We start from the raw sequence: 26,110 nt of genomic DNA on the forward strand, positions 1-26,110 counted from the left end.
TGTAGCAACAGGACTAGAGGGGTGATGGTTTTAAACTAAACGAGAAGAGAGTCAGGCTGGACATGAGGAAGAAATTTTTTACAACGAGGGTGGTGGAACACTGGCCCCGGTTTCCCAGAGAGGTGGCAGATGCCCCATCCCGCTCTGAGCAACCTGATCTAGTTGAAGATGACCCTGCTCACTGCAGGGGGTTAGACCAGATGACCTTTGAAGGTCCTTTCCAGCCCAAACTATTCGATGGTTCTATTTGCAAAGCCCACCATGGCCTCAGCCCCGCTGCTCTTCTGACAGCGCCTGCCTCTGCCTCGGCCCGCAGCACAGACCTCGCCCGCTCCGGCCTCGGCCGCGGTGAACCGCGCTGCCCACCCTGTGCGCAGAGCACAGCGCCCTCGCTTCGGCCCGGGGCAGAGGCGTCGCCCCAGAAAGACAGCGGCTCTGTGAGAGGCGACCGCGGGCCAGGGCTGCGGGCACGAAAAGAAAGTCCGGCCGGCCAGCTGGCCAGCTGTCCGTCTGCCCGCCCCCCCTTGCCGCCGCCGCCCCCCGGCCGGCCGCCATGCCGCCGTGGCCGACCTTGAGGGCGTTGGGGCGGAGCCAGCCCGCCCCCACCGCTTCGCTCTTTGCGCCCGTCGGCCCTGACGGTTACCAGCGGCAGCACTGCTGGCGGCCGGTTCCTCCTCGCTCCGCGGTGAGTGCGGGCCCCGCCGGGGCGCGACCGCCCAGCTTTCCCCCTCGCGGTGGCTGTGGCTCGGGCTCCTTGAAGCCGCTTCCCTGCCGTGGTGTGGGGCGCTGCCGAGGGCCCCTCGTGGGGAGCTGAGGCCGGTGCGAGCCCCGGCGGAGGGCGGGGATCGGCGGCGCGGCAGGCCAGGCCAGCCCGGCGGCGGCACGGAGGGTTATGCTGGCGGCGGGGCCGGCTGGCCCTGGCTGCCGGGTGGCGGCTGGAAGGCGGCGTTGGGGCGGCTGGTGCTGCGGGGCGGGCGGGTCCCTCCCCGCAGCGCTGCGGTCCCCCCGGCACCATCGCCCAGCGGGCGCGGCTGCGCTGCCAGGGGCAGGGAGCGGAGCGGCCGCCAGGCCCCGGCTGCCTGGAACTCGGTCTGTTGGGCTGTGGCCCTGCTCACAGCGGGTGCAGCAGTCACCTCTCCCGAGATGGGGAAGAACAGAGTTGGCAAGGGGAGGCGCGCGGGAATGGAAGGATAAGTTGTACTGCCCTGTTCTCATCTAGGCAAAGCCTTTTCATTGATTTTTCTACTGGAACAGCTCCAGCTTTGTTTATTGATATTTCAGTAATATCTAAGTAGTAGAGGATAGTGCGTAGTGTACATATCAAGCACACAGCAGCCCTGCTGTGTTGCAAAAAAACTCCAATAAAACTGCAGCGTAAGTAGGTAGGACAGAGAAGGGATGTAATAAAAGCATTAGAAGGTGAAGCCTGTATTAAGGGAAAGTGACAGGGCTTAATAGTTTTGGTCTTTTTGGTGACAAAATCATCTGTTTTGCTTTCATGGCACAGACAGCAGGTGCACGTGCTCTGTAACAGTGACAGTCAGGGAGGCTGTATGATGAACATATTTGCTTTGTAGTCTCACCTGGCTGAGGACTGTGGCTGTGGAGATGCCCAGTTTCAGAATATGGATTAGGTATATATTCGGATTAGTCCCTGTATATCTTTTCAGCACGTTACTGTGTTTCATAACCACGGTTCCCTCTTATTTTTTAACTGCAGGTTGTACTTTGATATTTGGTTTCTAGATCTAAATCTAGCATAGGTGTGAGGGGGAGAAAAGGTGGAGAGGTCTGGGCTTCATTATTCTTTAGTATCAGCAGGAAACTTGGTCTAAACCAGAGGATTCTCTCTCTAAACAATTGGAAATGAATTAGTATCTCTGAGCACTCTGCGGTGTTGCTGTTGTTCAGACTGGCTTATTATCAATCCATAATACTGAAGTAAAGGAAGACCACCCTAGAGAAATATTAACACTGGAATGTTTACTTACTGTTGCTTTTGCTTAAAAGCAATTGTGCTCCGTCAGAATGTCCTAATAAACTTCTGGGGATTGTTGCTTCTTCGAAGAAAGTAAGAGGAATTTAATGTGCATAGAGTAGGAAGTACAGCTGATTCTTGTGGCCTCCAGTATCTGTGGGGTGTGTGTGAGGAGTTATTCAGAAGATTGTCAATACTTTACTTTTCCTTGACTTTGTAAGATATTGGAAATTCCTGGAGAGGTCTTTGGTGTATAAAGGAGCCTGATCATGTAGCAGTGCTTTACAGAGTATATCTTGTAGACTGCTGCTGAACTGAAGACTGTAGGGCTTCCAAACTGCATTTTTTGACATATCTCATTTGTAATTTGGTACCTTTCTTTCTCTCTGGTTCCCTTTGGCCAGAGGATAATGCACTCCCACTTTGATATTATTTAATGAAGTTCTCGTAGTAACAGTGGAAGAGTTGAAACAATAATTGCGGGAAACCACAGAAGAAATAGTATTGCTATTTAAATAGTAAGAACAACTGGAAGTCTCTCACTGTAGGATTTCACCACGTAATAGCTGGAAATTATCTCCCTTCCTGGAGTAATGATCCACTTAATATCACTGGAAGGGTAAGAATTGAAGAGGGGTCTCTTTCTTTCCTTTGAAACAGAGAGATGGTAGAGAGGAGTCTTAATTTGCAGTCTGTTCTGTTTGTGTGAATAGGAGGGAAGAATTTTTCAGGGTTCTTGCCTTGAGTGCTGCCTTAGGGAGTGGCAAGTTCAGAAGATTTCCTCTAGGTGTTTGGTACTTCCTCACAGGAATTGGGACATCCCACAGTTCTAGGGTCAGGCCTCAGAAGCTTATGAAAGAGGGTGTTTAGCTTTGGTTGGGCTGTTCTTGTTTATTCATTTTGTTTTGTTTTTTTCCTAGCCTTTATGTGGAAAACTGTTCTGAAAAAGCCAGCTGAATTAAAGATGTGGATGTTTGCCTCCCCAGAGAGCTTGGCTAGTAAACTCTGGTAACAGCTAGTTGGAACTACGGAAGTCTTATCAGATATGGACTTGTTCTGCTTGCAGACTGAAGCCAGGGGTGTTTGAAAGCTGGATTCATCTACATAAGCAATTGAATAGCTGCTAGGATTGTAGGCAGCATTTTTTGCTGTGAGAAAAGTCTTTTATTACTTCCAGAACACAAATTCAGGATTGTTTTGAAATGGCATGAAAAGTTAGGACTTTTCCCCTACTACGCTAGATTTATTTCACAACAGTAGTAATCTGTCATTTCTTCATCCTTGAAGGACTCCTTCCACCTACTTATCTTTAACAGCTCTGAAACAGTTCAGATGGCAGATTGCACAAAAGGAGTTTCAGGGGTGCAGAGGCAGCAGTTTGCAGAGCTGGCACAACGGTAGCGGCGTGAGTAGAAGGCTGATTCACAATACTCCCATTCTGTTTTACCTTCCCGTGCACATCTGCAACATTCCTTTCCCTCTTCACCTGAGCCTTTGGAAACAAATAGGCCAATACCAACATGTCTTTTATTCCTGCCTATTGAAATTGAAACCAAATTTCAGACCCAACCTTTGTACACATTGAGAGGACTCTCTGTGTTCAGGACTTCTTGCAGGGCTTCCATGTTACCAGTGGAAACGTGTTTCTGTGTGTTACACTGGATTTTTTAATTTTTTTTACTAACACTGAAAGCTGGTTCTTTGTTAAAACTGGTCTGTGCTGCATATTTTTATTGAACATTCTAAGACTGCTACCACAGGGGAAATGAGCAGCAAGTTTGTACAGGGCTATGAAGTAGGTTAAAGTTCAGAGTTGCTTTTTCAGGGAAAAAAAAGTCAAGGTTTCATTTTTCAATGTTCTTCAGCCTCCAAATAAGCTGCTCTGTATTCTCAGGCATAATAGTGCTCATTTTCCTGCAGCATAAAGAAAATTAGTCTCTACTTTTTAACTAGGACACTCAGTGGTGGGTTTGCTGACACAGCATTCTCTTAACACATACGCCTGCTTAATTAGGATCTGGATTTTGTTAACTGCAAGGCTAGACTACGTTCCAGAGGCTGTCTGAGGATATTAGATACATGTGCTTGCCTGGGCCACCCAAAGCTGGGGAGATGTACGAAAGAGAATTGTTTTGACCGTCCCTTAAGCAGTTAAGTGAGCTGAATGTTGCAGTGAGGGAGGAGAGAGCATTTGGCTTTGCAGAGGGGTGACCTGAGGGAGTTTATTATCCACATCTTGGAACAGGCCACGTATAGGAGCAGGCCATGCATCTGAACTTTCAGCTTGCTTGGAGTTGGAGTAACTTTAAGAGCTAAAGGGTTGATTTCACAAGCTTGATCTCTGAACTAAATCTTCAGTTCCTAAACGTGCAGTACAGCTCTGCTGACAAAGTGCAATGGTCAGAATGCTTGTGACAGCCTGTGAAATACACAGATTACAGGAATAAGCACGTAGTAACCTGTCCAGTGCACTGGAAGTGTAGCACATTATGGCTCTGAATAAAGAAATATTTTAGCATTGCATTCAAAGTTTTAGACATCAGGAGAAAGCAGCGAAGTCTGCAATCCGGAGTCTTGTTTGTGTTCCAGTACAAAGTTCCTCTTGAGTGTTAAAGTTGAAAGGGGCTCCCTGCAGCTTTGCTTAGAGAGTGTTTAAAAAAAACACCTCCTTTATGTATTACTGCATTTTCTTCCAGTGTGGGACAATGGTGTGGTTCATACCAGCAGAATAGTTGCTCAGTCAACAAATTGTTCGTGGACTTCTCTTTTAAGGATCTACATGGAACAACGGACTTCCCTGCATAATGAAGAAACAAAATATTATTTCCCCAGTTTCTGTTAGCACTGAAATCTTGTCACTGACTGCTTTACAGCAATGCAGCACTGTATATTTTTTATAGAGTGGCATTATCTGTCACAGGTAGTTTAAATACTAAGAGCTCCTATTGTGCAAAACAAGAAACCTGTGTTTATTGCAACAGTAGTTGTACTCATCTGTTTTGAGCACATCCAAAAGTAATTATAGCTCGATACATTATAAAACAAGACTCTGCTTGTTCCAGTAGTGGTGTTGAACTCTATCCAAATGCTGGGGGCATTTGTGATTTTTTTTTTTTTTTTTGCCATTTTTTGGGTGTGTATTTGTTTTTTGTTGATGATTTTGTTTATTTTAAATTTTTATTTATTTTTGCCAGGGTAACAAAGATGTTTTTCTTAGGCAACTTGGATATTTAAACTATTTGTTTTTCTACCGCACAAAAACCTGTTCTTTTTTTTCTAAACTGACTTGAATTATGAATGGATTTACTTACCCAAGTTTTACTACTGCAGTCACCCGACTAATGTGGGAGGAGTTGTCCTTTCATGTAAAAAATGCAGACTTCTGGCCAGATGCATAACGTGGATATTTTCCTTCTTTGTATTTCAGAAGGGTAGTCATACACAGAGCAAGCTTCATTCTAATAAGACAGAAGTTCCTGCATGCTGGAGCTGATAAGAGATATTTGCCACGTATTTAGCAGCTAAGTACAGATACACAATGTCAGTTGAGTGGACAAAACTAAGGGAAATAATGTGAGAGAGTAGGAGGATGACTTATAATTGCAACGGAAGGTGGAAGATCAGATTCGGCACAGGTGGAAAATGTGTTTTCCAAGCAAGCTGTGAGCGTTCACGGTGTCCTCTGCCTTGTAACCAGGCGAAGGCTTTTATTGTAGCAGTCCTGCCAGCTCAACTCTCCTTTTCCCAGTTTACAGTTGGAAGTTTCTTCACAGATTTTCTTCAAGTACCAGCAAGTCTGAGCCTTCCCCCTTTCCTTGATGCTTGATAAAATATCATAATTGCTTTGGCTAAGTGTAACCTTTTCTAGTGTTTCTAGCTTCTGGTAGTGTTCAAATTAAACTATTCCTTTGCTAAGTGTGTGCTTACCAGTGGTGGCTGGGAATTTACCCACTTTCCTAGAAAAAGAGCTTTTACTATTTGATATCTGTTTTACTTAAGCTATTAGGTGTTTAGTTTTATTGAGCAGATGCCTACAATGAACTTCTCGTTAATAATGTAGGCACCCTTGTGTAATTTGAAGGACAACTAAGAAACCAAAGATGGAATAGAAAAAGCAGTGATGGAAACATGTTGCCTTTCCCTGAGTGAGATGAATATGTCTGTGCTAAAATGCTGAAATGACTACACCTGCTCTGTTCCTACTTTATGGCCTGAAGCTCAGACAGAAGTTGTCTCACCGAGATGTTTTTTTTCTTATTTTCCTTTCTGCTGGTCAAACAAAATAAATGTGTCCTTGGTTTGACCTTAGGCATTTCTGTAGTAGCATCATTATTAGTAATCAGGGTTATTTTGTCAACACTGGTGTGTACCACAGAAAGAGCGTGACTTACTATCAGCATGTGTTTTAGCAGAAAACCACTCTATGTTCTAAGGTTTTCTCTTGTTCTGGATAGTGAGAGATAAGTGGGATCCCCTGAGATCCCTAAAAAACCCCAAAATAATATTATTGCTGGTATTGATCTAGTACAGCAAATGTGATGTTTTTAAGATTTTTTTTTTTTAGTGATACGAAAGGGACTGTTGCTTCTGGTTTTCACCTTCATGCTCTCTTGCAGCTTTAAAGTGGGAGCCTAAACAGCACACCTTTTCCATCTCTAGCCTGCATGAGATTATTTCTGGAAGGGCTAAGCTACAGGATATATCAGGATGCTTTCCCAGTTCCATTCATTTCAGTAAAATTTCAGCGTGTTGAAACTGTTCCAAGTGACACTGCTGCTTTTAAAGGTTTAAAGTAGAGTCCAGGACCCACAGTCAATCAAGAACATGCTTCAAATCATACCTTGATTGCTGAACTGAGTCCTTTTCCAGTAGATGGTGTTGCAATGTGACTGGTACTGTGTATATGTTGGATACTCCGAAAAGTTACATCAGCATAAGATTTGAAATCAACACATGCAACGTATGTTTAGATCTCCTGTAATTTTTGTTGTAGCTGTTTAGAGTGATTTTAAGTTACATACTTTTTGTGGAAATCCACATCAGACTTTAACATGCTTTGAATATGTTTGATTTAGTTGTTTAACTTTTAAGAGAGAACAAGGAAAGAAGAGGGTACAGACACATTTTTCCTGTGTCCTTTGGGCTTGTGCGTAATTCCTATGTAATGATCATCATATGATGTGGTCTTCAGGCTGCGATAGAGATCCACACACACAGTACAGCCAGTCGGCATTTTTGCACTGATGTTTTGTTGCTAGTGAACATCTGAGCTCTCATGGTAAAAGCTGAGTTCACAGACCCACTCAACACAGATGAAGAGTTAGAATGTCGTAATATAAAACTTGCCAGAGAAATCTGAACCCTCCTGTGTAATACCTGTGGATACAGATAGTATGAAACAGCTATTGCAGCTAAAGAAGCATTCATTCTCTGCTCTGAAGGACAAATGTTGCATACACAAAAAACAGCTTCCTTTTTTTATATTCGGAAAGTTACGACCTTGTCCAAATAAATTTCCCCCCTCCTGATATTTGTAGTTAGAATTGTGCTGCGCTTTTGTGTCTCTTGGGGAGAGAGAGGTTGAGCTGTGAGAGAGAAAATGCCAGCAATCTGACACGGTGGTCTGTGGTGAATTCAAAGCATACCCTGATAAGAGATGGAGCTACGTGGCACAGTGCTAAGCATTGATGTAACAAGGTGAGGGTAAAACAATGTTGATAGTTAGGGAGTGTAGATTTAATGATGAGCATTAGTCTGAGCCAGATTTGCAGTGTTCACAGAATTGTAGTAGTAGGCACTGGAAGGGCTAAAATAAAGCTCTTGTTTGGTAGACTTTATACAAGTCATGCAACTCTTTGAGAAGGTTCCAGTGATGAGATTCTGCTTTTATTTTTTTTTTAAATTCCCCAGTTTAATAATTTTTATAGATTTCAGTCAGCTGAAACCTGTGGAGTCCTATGTCTGTGTACAGAATTGCACAAACACTAAAGAATGTGTGTCTGGGATAACAGGAGAGGGGGAGTAGATTGTGCTGGAGCTGCTGCTGTTTTCCAAGGCCAGGATGAGCAGTGTGTGTGGGTGGTTGGTGGCACTGCCATTAGAAACCTCTTAATCTGTACTTCTCTCTTCCTGAGGGCCACTGTGTGGAATCCCATTTCCCGTTTCTCCGTGCAGGCAGTTTTGAGGTTGTCAGGCAGAAGACTGAGTGTCCGCTGTTACATGTGATCAGCTACCGCTGCGGTCCTGCAGTGTTGGCTATGAGCAACCTGTGTGACCCTGTGGGCTGCGCCCATCCCAGGCACACAGATTTTGGCTACCCTGTCTGCTAGCCTGCTTGCATATTTACATTTCAGTGCCTGCAAAACGTGAATAAATATTCTGTGCTGCAATCACAAGTTAATCTGTATCTATTGCAGTGATTACTTTAAAAATTTCGGTGTACTCAGTTTGCAGAGTACTGTTCCCTTGTGTCTTTTTGGCAGATCACTATCTTGAGTTCTGCACTGTGGCCGCTTGGTTTATAATTTATCGTCTGGAAATAGTAGTTGGTACGACTGAGGCTTCTCTGGCTCTGTGAAATTTGGTACAGCAATGCTGGAAGTTGGCATTTTTTCTAGATACTTTACCTCTTTGTGTGGATTTGTAAATGGTTTGCAAGGTTGTGACAGAGCTGTTCATATCAGCATGACCTGGCAGGTGAAGAGGAGGTGTTTAGGCCTTGGTCACCCACAGTTTGGCGTATTTGTGTAACTCACTGGTGGAAGCAGATTTGTACTGAAGTATCTCATACTGTGAACTAAAAAAAGCTGTGGTCAGGGAAGAGGGTGATGCCTGGCAGAGCAATGGTAACAAGTAGATAACATGTCATAGGATCTTGAATTGCTGCTGTGGTTTGCCAAGACACTGACTTGGATAGGAAATGTTACAGCTACAGTTTTTGCTTAGATGAGAATATGTGAACTGAGTACAGTGGACTCACTATGGTCATATCAAAGTAATGATCCCTTGCTTTCTCTGTGAGGGGATATCCCAGCATTTTCCATCTTCAGCTAGCCATAGGCTTTCCCATGACAAGTGAATATGCGTAAAATGAAGTTCACAGCTTGGGAGGCAGAAAATAAAGCTCATGAGGAGCGTAGCTGGCAAGGAGAGGAAGGAAGCAGTTTATTTTGATCATGCTCAGTCGTAGAAGCACAGAGTTTGCTTACAAGAGGAATAGCTGAGTAGTTCTTGCTGCTTAAAGAAGGTGACACCTAAAACTAGATGGGCTCACGTGCAGGATGTGTATCTGCAGAACTGGGAAGGGGTACCTCAGAAAATAACTCGTGTTGTTTGGAACGTGAGAGGTGATAACTTGTGTTGGAAATGTGAGAGGTGATATAAGTGGGGAGGGAGGCGCGGGATGGTATTGGCAGTCTGCTCATTTGCCAACCTTTCTGTCTTCCCTGGGCATTCAACTTTTTATCTACAAACTTTCATTGTTTTACTTGACAGAATTTTGGAATTTTTTCCTACTTTTTCAGTATCTTGCTGCTTTACACCCTGGGCCTTCGTCACCATTTCTGCTGTCTCTCCATCTCAGTCTAATCTCTAATTTGTTTGCCATCTTCAAAATATGTGAAATGTGATTTGTGCTGGAATACTTTAAAAATCCTCCATGTATTCCCCATAATAGTATTCCCTGTACAGTCAATGAGAATGACAGGTGAGATCTGTTAATCAACTCTTTAGCCTCGCATTAACTGTTTTTAACAAATACTGGACTTTGTGCATCCCTTTGCACCAAACAGTCTCCAAGGCCTGTCAAAGGATGTGCATCTCACAGCTTGCTGGGCTAAGGGAAGATAATGTTACTTGAGTGAAGACAGAACAGTACTGTGAGAAGACAACACATCTGGAAGTTAGACCTGTGATTATCTCTCTTCTAAAAAATCTTTTATCATGACTGGGAATGTTGCCAGGCACTGGAAGAGAATTGTCATTACTGTTAAATCGTTAGCTTGTTCCTTGGCATGTGTTGGCCTAAGCCAGTGCTCCCAAGAGAGCCCTGGGCAGAGTTCAGGTTTTAAGAGTGTCCTAGGAATTGTTCCATTAGGCAGTTTGCATGCAGTTAACCTTTTCTGGACATTGAAAGATATTTCTAGAAGGAATTTAGGCCCCTCTATGCTAGCTGGCCTTGATACTGGGAATATCTCAAGGTACTTTAACTTGTATAAGTGAACCCTAAAAGTCCTAGGTACCAGTAGAATGCTCTGTCCAGCAAAACCCTAGGATAGCAACAACAACAGATCTCAAACCAAAATGATGTTTACAGTAGAGTCCACTTTAATTTTTATTTGGTGGCGACCATAATGAATCTTTCTGAAATCAGGAGGGTTCCTTGTGTCTCTTGACAGTCAGGGTTTGTAATCTTAGTCTATAACACTTTCTGGCTCAAGTGAAATTATTGTGTTTTCTGTTTTGGTTGAATTGTTTTCAATTTTGAATGTGAATGCCTGTCTGTTTGCTTTAGACTGATACCACTTAAGAAATGACACCACATCATCATGGTGGTTCGTGGATCACAGAGGCTCAAGGAACTGTCTATAAGCAGCATAAAGAAGATAATAATGCAGACATTGAACTTTCTTTTGAAACCATGTAGTGTATCCCTATTTTTCACAATGCCCTTATCTTCCTGCAGAGCTTTTATCTCTGAGAACTTGTTACAACTAGATTTGTAGGGGAAAGGGCATGACTAACACAGACTGTGCTGTACCTTTTTGTCTGGTACAGGCCTTGTACATGGGACAGATACATTGTGGGACTGTGGGACATACTTTGTATGCAGGAAAGGTGTAATGAAAATGTCTTTTATTTTTCTTTTGTGTTTTAGGGAAACCAAGGTTCTCAGATAACCATGAGCAACCCTTTTGTACACATTGTGGAGCCACTGGACCCTAAAGAGCCTCTGAAGAAGTTCTTTAATCTGAGCAAATTGGAAGATGAGAGATACGGTACGTTGGCAGCATAAGGAAAGCATTTAATTGACATTGATGTACAGAACCTGAAGAGACATTGCAACATTAGATGATATTTGGTTTCTGGTGGGAACTGTAAATTCAAAAGGTGGTTGTTAAAAAGAAAATGTTAGCAAAATTTTATTCTGGGAATTTAGAACTACACAAGTACTGGCAAGGTCACAGTAGTATTTTCTCAATATGCTGTACACACATCAGTCTTGTTTTTCCTGAGTGGATGAGGAGAACTAGGCAAAACCAAGAGTTTTCTCTCATACTCCCGTGCTACTGGAAAGGCTGCAAAGTACCTAACAGTGATATGACTGAATCATCCAGAAAGATTGTTCAGCTTTAAAAAGAGTAGTAGCTAGAAAATCCTTTCTGAGGCAGCTTTTTCTTTAGTTACTCTGGCACTTCCTGAATGTACTTAGGCATCTTTTATTTGGCACTGGTAAAAATCTTACAGTCTCTGCTGCTGACTTAGTAAATGAGTATCTATAGCTTAGAGCTGTCTGTGTTGGGTATTTTTCCTCTTTCAAAAAGGAAATAGGCAATCAAGAAGAATTCAGGAAGCAAGAGGAGGAGCGTTTTCTCTGAATGTCAGCAACACATTGCACACTCAGGTAGTGTGTAATTGAGAAATCAATTAAGAGAAAAGCAGAGACGAGTCTTAAGAAGTAGAGAAATACATGTATGCTATTAATCAGTTGATCCATTCCAAGATTCCAAGATCAATAAACTACAGATTCTTTAAAGAAAAAAAGGATACAATGCACACTTTCTACCTGAAAAATTGAATAACTAAGCAACCGAAAAATGGGGCAGGGGGCAGAGGGAGAAGATTTGTAATACCCAAAACCAACAACAAAAACCTCCAAATGATTCTGAGTGACTATGTCCTGAGTAATAGTTTGGGTTTTTGTAATGATAGAAGTAATGAGGTCTCACTGTGATTAAGTGACTTTTGTGTCTTGGAGGCCGTGTGTAGAAAGTTGAGACAAACCTGAATGTAAATATTCTGAGAAGAAACGAAACAGCTATTATTACAGTGGACCAGGGGAGGAAGGACAGTGAAACTTTCATTTTTTTTTTCTTCACACCCATTGCTTGTAGTAAACCTGTCAGGACTGGTCTAATATTTTGTGTCATCTTCTGTAACTATTTCTGTCTTGAAGTAAAAGATTAGCAGATGCACAGTCTTACTGTTGTTTAGTTTCATTCTCCACCTCTGGACAAGAGACTGCCAAGACCACTAAAGCTGTACTTTCCAAAATGTCAGGTAGAAAATTATGTTTTTCTGGTGCATTTATATGACCGTATTCAGTGTGAAGAGTGAGAGAAAACTGCAGAGAAACAAGGTGAGCAGAACATGTTTTAGGTTATTAATAGTATTGCTGTGGAGGGTGGAAGAGATATGGAAAAGAGTCCCTTCAGCAAAGATGTGTGCTGTCTCATAGGAACTGAGATAATAGATCAGCTCAAAGAATTGAGTGGGACAGATCAGTTAGCACTGACCTCCTGGGAAAGCTGGAGGCCAGAAAAAGGAGTCTGATAATTTGGGATAAAGCCTTGTGAGAATATGGGACAGCACTTGTGGACACGTCTGCCTCAGGTGTGGAACTTTGCACTTGCTGACATATGCCCTAAGGTAAAAACTGAATTTGTTTCTTGCCTCTTACCCCTGCAGCACGCCTGCCGTTTTCTATTCGAGTTCTCTTGGAAGCAGCAATCCGTAACTGCGATGAGTTCCTAGTGAAGAAGGGAGATGTTGAGAATATTCTCGACTGGAAAGTGGTGCAACACAAGAATGTTGAAGTGCCGTTTAAGCCTGCAAGAGTTATTCTGCAAGACTTCACGTGAGTCTGATGCTCTTCAAAGCTAGCAAGAGGGGCTCTTGAAAGGGCAGCAATGCTCAGCTTGGGGTGCAGGGGTTAGCTGAGGGAAAGAATGACCATGAAATGAAAGACCTTTTTCAACTTTCCTGGGTGTGAGGCTACAGACAACACTTGGAGACACAAACACTAATGATATTAATAAAAGCATTACATGAAGTGTTTCTAGGGTGGAGAAATAAATATCTTTATGACACTTTTCAAAACAGAGGGGAAGAAAATAGGATAGATAAATTGCATCCAAATGAGGGAATCCAGACTTTACAGGTTTTTTTCAGAATCTCAGAATCACAGAATGTTAGGGATTGGAAGGGACCTCGAAAGACCACCTAGTCCAGTCTCCCTGCCGGAGCAGGAACACCCAGATGAGGTTACACAGGAAGGTGTCCAGGTGGGTTTTGAATGTCCCCAGAGAAGGAGACTCCACAACCCCCCTGGGCAGCCTGTTCCAGTGTTCTGTTAACCTCACTGAGAAGAAGTTTCTTCTCATATGTAAGTGGAACCTACTGTGTTCCAGTTTGTACCAGTTGCCCCTTGACTGTTCATTGGTTGCTGCCGAGAAGAGCCTGGCTTCATCCTCGTGACACTCATGCTTTACACATTTATTAACATTAATGAAGTCACCCCTCAGTGTCATCTTCTCCAAGCTAAAGAAACCCAGCTCCCTCAGCCTTTCCTCATAAGGGAGATGCTCCACTCCCTTCAGCATCTTTGTTGCCCTGCGCTGGACTCTCTCCAGCAGTTCCCTGTCCTTCTGGAACTGAGGGGCCCAGAACTGGACACAATATTCCAGATGTGGTCTCACTAGGGCAGAGTAGAGGGGCAGGAGAACCTCTCTGCCCTACTGAACACCCCCATTCTAATATACCCCTGGATGCCATTGCCCTTTTTGGCCACAGTGCTGGCTCATGGTCATCCTGCTGTCCACCAAGACCCCTAGGTCCCTTTCCCCTACACTGCTCCCTAATGGATCGTTCGCAACTTATGCTGGAACCTGGGGTTGTTGCTGCCCAGATGCAAGACTCTACACTTGTCCTTGTTATATTTCATTAAATTTTTCCCCATCCAACTCCCCAGCCTGTCCAGGTCACGCTGGATGGCGGCACAGCCTTGTGGTGTGTCAGCTACTCCTCCTAGCTTGATGTCATCAGCAAACTTGGTGATAGAACACTGTATTCCCTCATCCAAATCATTGATGAATATATTGAATAATACGGGCCCCAGTACTGACCCTTGAGGCACTCCACATACAAGCGTCCAACTAGACTCTGCCCCATTGACCACGACACTCTGGCTTCTTTCTTTCAGCCAGTTCACAGTCCGCCTCACTACCTGATCGTCCAGACTGCACTCCCTCAGTTTAGCTGTGAGGATGCTGTGGGAGACCATGTCAAATGCTTTACTGAAGTCAAGGTAGACCACATCCACTGCTCTGCCATCATCCATCCACCTGCTTATGTCTTCATAAAAGGCTATGAGGTTGATCAAGCACGATTTCCCCTTGGTGAAGGCATGTTGGTGGCCCCTAATGACCTTCTTCTCCTTGAAATGCCTTGAGATGGCACCAAGGATAAGTTGTTCCATCACCTTTCCAGGGATGGAGGTGAGACTGACCAGTCTATAGTGACCTGGGTCCTCCTTCTTGCCCTTTTTGAAGACTGGAGTGACATTTGCTTTCCTCCAGTCCTCAGGCACCTCTACTGTTTCCCATGACTTAGCAAGATGATAGAGAGTGGTCCAGCAATGACTTCAGCCAGCTTGTTGTTATTGGGGGCATTGGGTGGTGTTTTTGCCTCCCCTTCCCACCCTTCCCCTGGGGCTTTTGCTCTTACCGCCCCTTTCAAGTCTTATTTATAACTCACATCATTATTTTCTAATATTATTCCAAATATATTTTTAAAGATTTCTCTGCTATATAAAAAATGAATGTCCATATTTTCCCAGAAAGGTGAATTGTGACTTCTACCTAATGGACTCTGGGCCTTGTTATTGCAGTGTGTTTAGTCCCTATGTGTCAGCATGTAGTAGTCCCTGGCAGATGTGGAAAGTCAGTTTTCAGGTGGAACAGTAGCTTCTAACTTTTTAATACAGCATTTGACTTGCAAGTCCACTGTCCTTTGTACCTTTGTCCTCTGCCCTTGTAAGAGAGCTTAGTTCATCCTGGTAAGCCTCATGCTGCTAACCTGTTTATTTGATTTCTCAGAACAGTGAAGTATCTTAGTTGTTGCACCTTCTGGTTTGCATTTTCCCAAGGGTTGGCCAGGTGCTAGAGACCTAGTATGGCTCAACTCCTAAAGATGTCAGGAAAAACAGGCAAAGCCTCGGTTGAAAAAAGTGCTCGTTTCCTAGCTATTTTTTACCCGGTGGCTGTTGTTTAAAAAACTGGAACAGAGAGGAAGACAAACTCCCAAGCAAATGTTGTTCCCTTTGTTACTGCACTTCTGTCGTGCCCCTTACTCTCCTGCTGTGTTTTAAAAATTTCCCTGTAAGTCTGCAGAGCAGCTGCATTCATGAAAAACGAGCTCTTGAACAGGCTTCTGAGTGGGCTCTGTTGGAAAAGGCAGCTTTGGCAACTTTCCAGAAGCCGTACAACAATTACATTCATGTGTCCTGGATTAGAATTATCAAATTTCCTGGATCTGGTCATTCTGTAATTATCGTGAGTTCTAAAACTGTAGATGGATGTTGTGCCTGTTCCTTTTCGATTGTATAACATTTGTAAGCTGTCAGAGTAACTCTTCTGCTCCCTCTAACCCCTTCCCTCCCCTGAATCTAACTAGCATAACATAGCATTTCCTATTTTCCTTGGAATGTGCATATCCTAGGACAGCAAACTGCTTCAAACTCCTCAGCAACATCAGTTAATTGTGTCAAGGTTAGACCATTTTTTCAGTTTGTTTTTGTAAACACTCAGGATTTTCAAGGTAAAATTCTGTGGGAGCTACAAAGGCTTTTCCTTCTTCTTGTATTGTTTCCGGTATATTTAAAAATTGTAATAGCTTCCTTGTAATCAGGGTTGAAAACATAAACTGTCATGGCTTTGGGCTGCTCTTGCAGAAGTGCAGTGTTCCCAGTGGGTTACTGAGTGATGACAGATCCTGACGAGCACATCACAGGCAGCACTTTTGGTCTCAGCAGCCAGCAAAGGCAGACAGGCTGGTTTCCCAAGCTGATTGAAAAATGTCATGCTTAGTACATATCTCTGTAGAAGCTGAGAATATATGTGCTGAGAAACACCAGAAGCTTTCTTAAAATAAATATGGAAATGTGTGTGATCTGTTAGGTAAGACAGGTGTTGAATTGCTTGAACTTATGGTTACTACTCCGTGTTTGCTTGTGACTAAACTTGGGTTGGAAGCAGAGTATGGACAAAAGACTCATGTGCATTACTTTGACCCTCTGTATAGTTTACCTCCCTCACTTAGAAAAGAAGGCTTGATTTAGGGATTTAAAAATAGTTTTGGATGAATGAGGCATACAGACGTAGAGAAAAAATCCTGTTAACTATTTTTTCTGAGTCACTTGGAGTTCAAGGGCTTGCAGGATTGTCACGAGATATGTGAGAAGGCAGAAATGTGAATGTTGGCCCCTAGCCCGGAAACGTGCTATTTGAATGCCATTTGTGATACAAGGTCTTTTGTCAGTGATACGTACAAGAATTTGTTAGTAAAGATTAATGGTATACCTTTTTTCTGCCTTTTATGTTTGTCCAATGATCTGCAAGGAAGTTAAATCCACTTCTGAAAAAAAAGTTATTCTGCAAAGGTTTTTTGCAGTCATGTGCGTTGTAATGTAAGAAATCCGATGCCCTGCTTTGCCAGTTTCATTTTAAGTGTGGAAGATATTATACTAAACAACCCTGCTTGTGGAGGAGATCCTCCTGTGCTTTGCACATCTTGAAAGAAATGACCCTTGCCTTAAAATCAGGTAAATAAACATAGCAAAGAATCAAAGAAAGGACGTTGTTTCCCCTTCCCACCCCCACCACTTCTGTTTTAAACAGATGGGGGAAGAGAGAGAGGGACAGAGCAAAAGAAGATAAACCAGTTCAAGGTCCCAGCGGAACGCTGACTACGACTAAGTTTCCAGATCCCCAGCCAAGCATGTTAAACTGCTTCTGTTACTTGATGGATTTGTTTTTTTAGCTTTTCATTCTTAAAGTGCTCAGGATATAGATACAGTTCTCTCCCTTCTGTTTTTCTGACTTTAAGTTCCCAAGGGTACTGTCTGAGTGATGATACCAAGTCTCAGGGTGAGGTGGTGGTTTGCTTTGTATGGGATAATAGGTGTCTGTCCTGCATCTCAGGATCTCAGTTGTGTTTGCTTTGTTGTTGTTTTTCTTTACCAAATTGTTTCACCGTGCCTGTTTGTCTTCTGTTTTAGTGGGGTGCCTGCCGTGGTTGACTTTGCTGCGATGCGTGATGCTGTGAAAAGACTTGGTGGGGACCCTGAAAAAATCAATCCTATCTGTCCTGCTGATCTAGTGATAGATCACTCTATCCAGGTTGATTTTAACAGGCGGTAAGCATAAAAAATAACTCTTACTTCTTAATGGTAGTAAGCTGGATCCAGTTACTGATAACAAAGGTTGTTCCACAGGTGATATTCTTGGTGTTTGAACTGTAACATCCAAAACTCTAATAAGTGTTTAAATTAGACTGGTGTATCAGTTGCTGTGAGTTAGATGGGGAATTTTGTTTTTCCTGTGGTACATCTTGCAGCAGCAGAAGCTTGAGCTAAGTGTTAATAGAAACAGACTCAGTCCAGGCCTATGGGGATCATAATTTTCCATAATAATACTGCATTATTATTAGTTGCTCTGAAGTAACTTTTTTCCACGTGCACTTTTTTGACCCTGTAGGGCTTTTTGGAAAGAATAAGCACAGTGTCTTCTTTCTTCCTTATTTATATGAGAAGAGACCTGAGCGGCCCTAGCCCAGCTCTGAGGAACTGTTTGCTGGTTCAGTGCCTCCATGCAGAAGAGCGCAAGACACCGATTATATATGGCCCCTATAAGTACAGAAAAGAAACATAATGCTGTTCAGTCCTCGGCCTGCTAAAAGGAGATGAGCACTCACTAGACCCAAAATGAAGTACAAGACCTCTGCACAGGGGTCCTTCTACACTCCGTGGTATCTAAACATGGGCCTACTGAACTATTCTTCCAAACAGATCCTGCAGTTACCTGTAAGGAAATCAGCAAGAAACATCTTCCAAACTCCTGAAGGTTTTTGGTCTGCAGTTACCTTGCCTACATATTCTATGTATTTATTGTTCTCTGTAGGAGGCAGTTTTGAAGCAGGCTGCTTAAGTTATAGCATTGCAAAGAACAAAATTTGAAGAAGGTGGAAATTAAAGAGCATAACGAGCACTTTCTCAATGCCAATATTGAGAAGCTTCTTTGGAATAAAAATACTAAACTTCTGAGCAGAAATCTATTACAAAGCCTGCTTCATAGAAGAATGTTGCCAGACAGTTTTCAAATATAACCTTTTTCTTACTTTTTTTTTTTTTTTAACTATAGACTAGTAAGGATACAAATCCTCACTGACGGCATTTCTGAGTTGGGAGGGAAGAAAAAGGGCCAAAAAATGTGGACTTACATAGCTGTTGAAAATCAGCTCCCTTTAACTTTTTTTTTCTAGACATGCTGTATCGTAACATAACATGAGTTTAGAAACAGATGCAAAATTAGAAATAATAATCTAAAGATTGATCTCTGGGGTAATGAGTGTTCTAGCACTGATCTATTGAACTAGAAACCTAACCTTTTTTTCTTTTTAATTTGCATCACAGCATTTTTAAGATGTTTGAGAAACAGTGTATTTCTTTCTGAAATATATATTATTCCATCTTTACCATAGGACAAAATCAACTATTATGATTCTTTTTCTGCATTATCCATCCATTAACATCCATTTTATGTTATCAGTTGTATCCAGGACTTCATTAAGATAATTTTTGGTAACAATGACTTTTTTGTCACAGCCTTATTTTATTTCTATTAGGCTCATGTATATATGAAGAGAACATTGCCCAGCTCTATGCTTCAGTTCTTTCAGACTCATCAGGCCTAAGTTAGGCAGCAGATTCAAGTCAAAAGTTTGTTAGCCCTGTCTGCTTTGAAACACAGAGGCCTCAGGCAGTGCTCTGTCATCAGTGATAACCTCTTTTTAGCTGAAGTTGCAGGGCAGTTGTGTTCCAGTTCCCTTTAGTGCTGTGCTGATTGCTTCTGATTTAGGTGTGGAAACTTCACATTGCTCCAACTTTTCCCAAGCTACAAGTTTTAGGGCCGCCGCATATATAATAAGCAGATTAGCACTCACAATTGAACCAGACTTCAGGTATTATCTCTTAAGATTACTAAAATCCTTTTTGTTGGTTGCCAGCAGTTCACAGCTGCAGTGATTATTAAAAATACAAGGTTGATCAGCACTAACATTAGCTAATAACGCTTCTTTTAACCTTTGTGCATATCTGACCAGACATAAATTTCAGGCAAGTCCTTATGGTTCTGACAGCTGATCATTTTCACTTGCAGATCAGACAGCTTGCAAAAAAATCAAGACCTGGAATTTGAAAGGAACAAAGAAAGGTTTGAATTCTTAAAGGTACCGAAAGAATTAATCCTATTTGCATGGAGAAAAGTGCAGTGAACAAAAGTTCTTTCAGTGCTCCTGTGCATTGACATTTTTTTTACTCCAATTCCTTCTTTTTCAGTGGGGCTCTCAGGCTTTTAAAAACATGAGGATTATTCCGCCAGGCTCTGGGATCATTCACCAAGTGAACTTGGAGTACTTGGCAAGAGTGGTGATGGATCAGGACGGCTACTACTATCCAGACAGTGTGGTGGGCACTGACTCACACACTACCATGATAGATGGCTTGGGAGTGCTTGGCTGGGGTATGTGCTTGGCTGGAGTGTTCGTGTATCGTGAATAGTCTGTTGGCTGACTAAGCTGTGTTTCAGACTCTGGTGAGCTGACCCTGGCTGTCAGGTTAGCCCCCTCCCAGTTGCTCATTCAGTCGTCCTGTCAGCAGGACAGAGGAAGAGAATCAGAAGGGAAATGCAAGAAAAAACTCATGGGTCAAGATGAAGACAGTTTAATAAGTGAAGGGGATGGGGGGAGTGGAAAGGAAAGCAAGAGATGCAAAGGCAGTCAGTCACCATGTCCCACCAGCACACCAAAGCCCAGCCAGTCCCTGGGCAGCAGCTACTTTAGAAAAATTCCACCGGCTCCCCATGTCACAGTTCTAATGATGACTGTGATGTTTTATGGCATGGTATATCTCTTTGTTCAGTTCTGGTCATCTGTCCTGCCTGTGTCCCCTCCCACTGTCTTGCCCACCCCAGCTTAATTGCTGAGGAGCAGAGTGAGAAACAGAAAAGACATTGACACTGTAAGCACTGCTCAGTAATAACTAAAACGTTGTGTTATCCACACTGGTTTGGTCACAGATCTAAAACATGGCACTATATGGGCTGCTGTAAAGAAAAGTTATCTCCATGCCAGTCAGACACAGTGTACAGACTAACCCCAAATTCAAGGAACCTGACAACTATAAGAGACTTTATTTAAGACTTTGTAACTGAGCTCCCTGTTCTGATAACAACCTCAGATGATTTCTGGTGCATGTGGTGTTGTGGGTTATTTTTGTTTGGTTGATGGGGGCTTTTTGTGTGTATGTGTTTTTAATTTATTTTATATATTTTCTATTCTGCATTTAAATCACAAGGAGGCAGGCAAGGAAAATATTAAATAAGACTTCTGGCAGCATCTTAGTAATTTGGGAAGGCAAGGGAGCTGAAGCATCACTGAACATCCATTTGTCCCCTAGTCGCTTAGGTGCTTTCGAAGTGTTGCCTTATAAAAAAAGCACTGTAAATGCCCCCTTAGATTGAAGATGCTGGGAGTTGAATCTGAGTGAGTTAAATATAGCCAGAGAGGCCATTGTGAAAAACAGCACTATGAAGTAAGTTCTAATACCAGTAGTCCACAGAGTACTTGTTACAGAAATAAATACAAATAATTCATTTTTTTTTGCTTGTAGTGGCGAACCACAGTATTTGAATTATTGACTAAGTAAGTAGGTATGAAATGAAGGTATTTGCAATCATCCCACATATGGTAGCAAGAATTTCAGTTGCACTTTCTATCTTCCTGTGACAGGACCCCTATTGAAATAGGTATCGTACAAATACAGAAGACATTGTGGTTTTTAAACAGCAGTTGCTAGTTTTTCACGAAGATGCTCATGAAGTTCTGAGTACCACATGCAATAGAAGTAGCACATTGTGTTTTTTCTACCCTACCTATACTAATGTAGCAATATTGGTTGATCAAGACTTTCTATCAAGGGTGGAAGCCTCCTGGCTTGAAATACAAATGTAAACAAGTTCACTTTATTTAGGACTATGACATCTTTGGGATAGGAGATGTCTCTTTTATTTCGTATTTGGTTGTGCCTGACACATGGAGCCGTCATTTAGGTATGATGCAACACCAATAGCTGCTTGGAGGAGTGTTTTGGTAAACGTAGCCTCATTTTTCTCCAGAATTTGAAAAGTATGGCTGGACGTAGTCCATACCATACATGCTCAAAGTGTGCACTCTTGGCTTCAGCATTTCTTGCTAGTGGCTGTTAATGCTGAACTTGCTTCATACCTGTCTGTGGTAACCTGTCAGTCACGTCAACTAACTGGACTGTTTGAAAATGATTCAACACCTAGTGAAAGGAGTCACATGATTGGATCTCCAACAGAATTATCTCTTTAATTAACGTAGGTATATCATTTTTCATAAAATAAATTGGAAATTATTTTTCAGAGCCATTATTAGGTTAAACAGAAAAAAAGGAGTAGTGGTTTGGCATACATAAACAACTATTACACACAATTTGTTCTAGCTCAGTATTAATTAAGCTAAACAGAAGGCAGAAGAAGGTTTGAAAGTGGAAGATAAACATGAGAGGGACTTCCTACAGGCAAAAAGTTAGAAAACTGCTGCCTGATGCCAAATTGCATCATGGTGGTTTAGATTGCATGTGACTCTGGCATCTTGATACTCTACCTAATTAAATGAGCAAAATGAAGTAGTCACTTGAATTACATTCCTCTAATACTGAAGGTGTGCTTACACAAAGATTCCCAGCTATACATGCCCAATCCCTGTTGCAACTTAATAGACAAAAGGAAGATATTTCTGTCTTAACATGTAGCTTTTCTGTTAGTATTTTTAAAGAGTCTATACTCTTTACTCTAATAACCTTTCCTTCAAAATAACTTTTAAATTTTTGGTGGCTAATAGTCAGTTTGCATACATTCACTCACAGCACACCACATTCAGTGCCTTATCAGTCATTCTTTGTTTATGCTTGCATGTTTAAGTCATTAAATAAAACTTTCACATCTGTTATTGTAAAAGCCAAGCATCCTCAGAGTTAAGTTACTTGTTACCTAATATCTTATCTAATGGCTGAGGAATAAGGAACAAAGTATGGAACAGAAAGAAATTTAAAAGCCCCACCTTGCAGAAACTGAAGCAAGATGAGCAGTGCCTCTTTGCAGAAGGTTAGCCCTTGGGCTGTCTACCTTCTCTCCCCTTTTGTAACTTAAATAGAGTAATCATCTGTCAGTTGTACTTTGGGGGTTTATCTTTGATATAGTGCTATCTCAGTAGTTGGATTTTATGCTCCTGTTGCATGCAGGTGTTGGTGGCATTGAGGCGGAAGCAGTGATGTTGGGCCAGCCGATCAGCATGGTGCTTCCTGAGGTGGTTGGTTATAAACTGCTAGGAAACCCTCAGCCGCTGGTGACGTCCACTGACATTGTGCTCACCATTACCAAGGTAAGGAACATGTCTACTGTTTTGCCATTATTGCTAGAAGCTATGCATGTTCTATAGGACAGAGCTACTGTACTGCATGCTTAGGAGCCCTGTTTGTGCTTCCATGTAGTCTTTTTGGACTTCTTTTAAGCTTGATTGCTCTTTGTGGGTTGGAATTAGTTTCACAGAAGCCATACAGACTAGAACAGAGGGCTGATACCTCATGTCCTGTTCAAATCCTCATGTGCAGACTAGTTTTGGAACAACGGTGCTTGTAAAAGGATCTTGTTTCTCTACCACCTCAAAAGAAACATGATGACTTTCTTTTTGAAGTCCCCACTTAAAGTAAGAAAATACAGCACTGTAGAACCTGATCACAAATATAAAGTGCTGCAGTCTGACTTCTGTGGTCTGCAGGTGATTGGCTCACATGTCATATGTTCATAATATATTTATTCTCTGTGGATTGTGACTGAATTAAGAGTATTGTATGGTGAACATTGATGTTGTTGGAGCTTAAAAATCTAGTATGCGTGTTCACTGTGGAATGCTGTCTTCAGAGAGAACTTTCAATTGGGAAAAGTCATTGTTGTTTCTTTTTTTTCCTGAGTTTACCCAGATGTGTGTGTTCAGTCATTTACAGTTTGATTCATGTACTTGTGTAGTTGGTTCTTCTTGCTTCCCCATCTTTCTGGGTTTGCTGGCTAAAGGCCGCACACTGTTCTCCTCTCCTTAGAATGTCATATTGAGGAAAATACAGTTGTTCTAAGATAGACTCTAGTTTAAATGAGAGAAAGACCAAGTTTAGAAGGACTGCACCCCTGGGTTGTATCTTGTCATTGAAACTGTACATCTTTGTGTCCTCATCTTTGAGATTTAGTTTTCCAAAACTTCATCATTTCAGATGGCTTTAGAAACCTTTGATAAAGCTTTCTCTGAAGTTGAAAGCTGGATTTCGTAACATACATGCTCAGGTCATTTGGTATGTAGCAGTGATACAGGCACTGTATTTTTATAACAGCACCTTCGCCAAGTTGGAGTCGTGGGTAAATTCGTGGAGTTTTTTGGTCCTGGTGTAGCCCAGCTGTCAATTGCTGACCGAGCCACCATTGCCAATATGTGTCCGGAGTACGGAGCAACAGCTGCCTATTTCCCAGTGGATGATATTAGCATTGGGTACCTGATACAAACTGGTGAGTGTGAGAAAAGACCGTGAGATAAATGTGTACTTGAAAGGAAGGATTCTGGGTATATATGGTGTAGTCAGCAATGGGCTTGAATCAGGTGGAGCCGTCTGAGCTTGAGTGCTTTTTTTTTTCCATACTTGCTTACTCAGGCTGTTTCTTGCTCTTATGGTCTATGTTTAGGAAGTTTTAGACTGTTTTGCAGCTAACTGCATGCTTAGCCCTCCTGGAACCTAGCTTATTCAGATGACAGAAGCAGGAACCTGTTCCTGTTCTGCAAAAGCCACTAAGTCTGCTCAATCGCATTGTTTCTAGTGAGTCTCTAATACTGTTGCTGAATGGCTCTTGTAGTGCAATGTACAGTGTGAACAGTGAAATAGCCTGTTATGCATTTTTTCTATTTTTCTGTTATGTAGTAATTCCTTAGTTTCATTTGCATTTTGTTTTTGCTGTATCTGACTTTCACCTTAGGCCGTGATAAAGAGAAAGTTATGTGGACAAAAAAGTATCTTGAGGCTGTGGGAATGCTAAGAGATTTCAAGAACTCTTCTCAGGATCCCGACTTCACACAGGTTAGAAACTACACTGTCTTCTGGCTCCTTGCTTTATGCCCTGCTGTATTTTAATGTGACAATTACCTGTTTTTCACAAAAACTAAGCAGCAGTCAGAGGACTCATCCTTTGGCTCAGTCCACACAGCTGTCTTAAGTTAGGGTGTAGTTGAATGAGTCAGCTGTCTCTTCAGGTATGAAAACTTGAGCATTGTTACAGATTGTCTCTCAATTGAGCTCTAGCTGGTGCAGATTCTGCAATTTGATTCGTGTATTAATAGTTTTGAGAAGTCCAGACTCAAACCACAGCTATGAAGATAGTGTGGATGCTCAGGTAGTGTCTGTGTAAGCGTTGTCCCACTTTTACCCAGCAGCTTACTTTACTGTGTGAGTCAGGGCACGTAGAAGCTCTGTGTGGTAACCACAGACCACATAAGGTTAGACATGAGGATAAAGTTTTTACAATGAGGGTGGTGAAATACTGGCCCAGGTTTCCCAGAGAGGTGGTAGATGCCCCATCCCTGGAGACATTCCAGGCCAGGCTGGACAGGGCTCTGAGCGACCTGATCTGGTTGAAGATGTCCCTGCTCATTGCAGGGGGGTTGGACTAGATGACCTTTGAAGGTCCCTTCTCCTTTCCAACTTGAACTGTTCTGGGATTTGCAGTTTTCTGTGCAAGAAAATCAAGATCTTATTCTGTGTCCTGGAAACTCAAGAATATTCTGGGTTTTCTCTACAGTAAGAATTTGTCTTGCAACTTATGTTCAGGTTTGCATGACTATTCAAAAACCTTAGTAAATAAGGAAAGATGCAGCACACTATAAAACCAAAGTTGAAACATGGATGAGGAATAGAAAAATATGATAATCTGCTTCATAATAGAATGAATGTTTTCGCTAAGGCCAAGATGAATAGTCTGCTTTTGTTTATAGCAGTACCATGATTTCTTTGCATCATTGCTTTCTGAAGAGTACCCTGCTGCTAGCATGTAAAAGGACATAGTTCTCAAAATAATCTTTATTGTTTAGATGCTTTAGTCACACATTGGGTTTTTAATAACTGGGGTACTTTTGAGAGCCATACCTGGGAGCTGGCAGAGTTTGAAAATAGAACTGTTCCTTTTGTTTTGATCTTTCCCTTCTGCAAACAAACATAAAGATGTGCAGACAGCCTTGGTTCATCAGCAGAAGTAAGCATACCTGTGGCTTAACTGGCTTCAGCTTGTCATGCAGTGCTGAACCACTCTCTGTGCCTCTTGCTGAATAGGTTGTTGAGTTGGATCTCCATACTGTCGTGCCTTGCTGCAGTGGACCAAAGAGACCTCAGGACAAAGTCGCTGTGTCAGATATGAAGGAGGACTTTGAGACTTGTCTGGGAGCCAAGGTAGGGAATAGAAGCTTTTGGGCATACAAAATAGTGCATGCTTCTAAAAGTTGTGTAGTGTTCAGGAACTATATTCTGTGTTGTTTTTTTGCCCATTGAAAAGTAAATGATGATGTAAATGAGGATGCTTGAATGCAGTTTAAAAGATAACATCAGTAATGGGTAATTTAAAATTGGGGTGACGCTTCTTTTACATGAAGGTGTTCATGTTGTATTGAAGTAGTAGTTTTTCTGATTTTAGATCAGTCTTAGGCCTAACATGGTTTTGACATACACTACTGCATGTGTCTCTGACT

General features: G+C 42.2%; 1 protein-coding gene across 1 annotated transcript in view; it reads left to right on the forward strand.

Moving 5' to 3' along the window:
- Window positions 1–595: 595 nt before the first annotated feature.
- The window catches only part of ACO1 (aconitase 1), a 37,767-nt gene continuing 12,252 nt past the window's right edge, over window positions 596–26,110 (forward strand). Inside the window, exons 1-10 of the mRNA XM_082074759.1 lie at window positions 596–685; window positions 10,854–10,974; window positions 12,665–12,833; window positions 17,253–17,390; window positions 19,411–19,480; window positions 19,590–19,773; window positions 22,578–22,717; window positions 23,718–23,889; window positions 24,352–24,452; window positions 25,698–25,814. Coding sequence (XP_081930885.1) covers window positions 10,878–10,974; window positions 12,665–12,833; window positions 17,253–17,390; window positions 19,411–19,480; window positions 19,590–19,773; window positions 22,578–22,717; window positions 23,718–23,889; window positions 24,352–24,452; window positions 25,698–25,814 — 1,188 coding nt within the window. The 5' untranslated portion in view covers window positions 596–685; window positions 10,854–10,877. The remainder of the gene's footprint in view (window positions 686–10,853; window positions 10,975–12,664; window positions 12,834–17,252; window positions 17,391–19,410; window positions 19,481–19,589; window positions 19,774–22,577; window positions 22,718–23,717; window positions 23,890–24,351; window positions 24,453–25,697; window positions 25,815–26,110) is intronic.

The sequence above is a fragment of the Streptopelia decaocto genome (genome assembly GCF_964273445.1).
Source record: "Streptopelia decaocto genome assembly, chromosome: Z".
In the NCBI taxonomy this organism is placed as follows: domain Eukaryota; kingdom Metazoa; phylum Chordata; class Aves; order Columbiformes; family Columbidae; genus Streptopelia; species Streptopelia decaocto.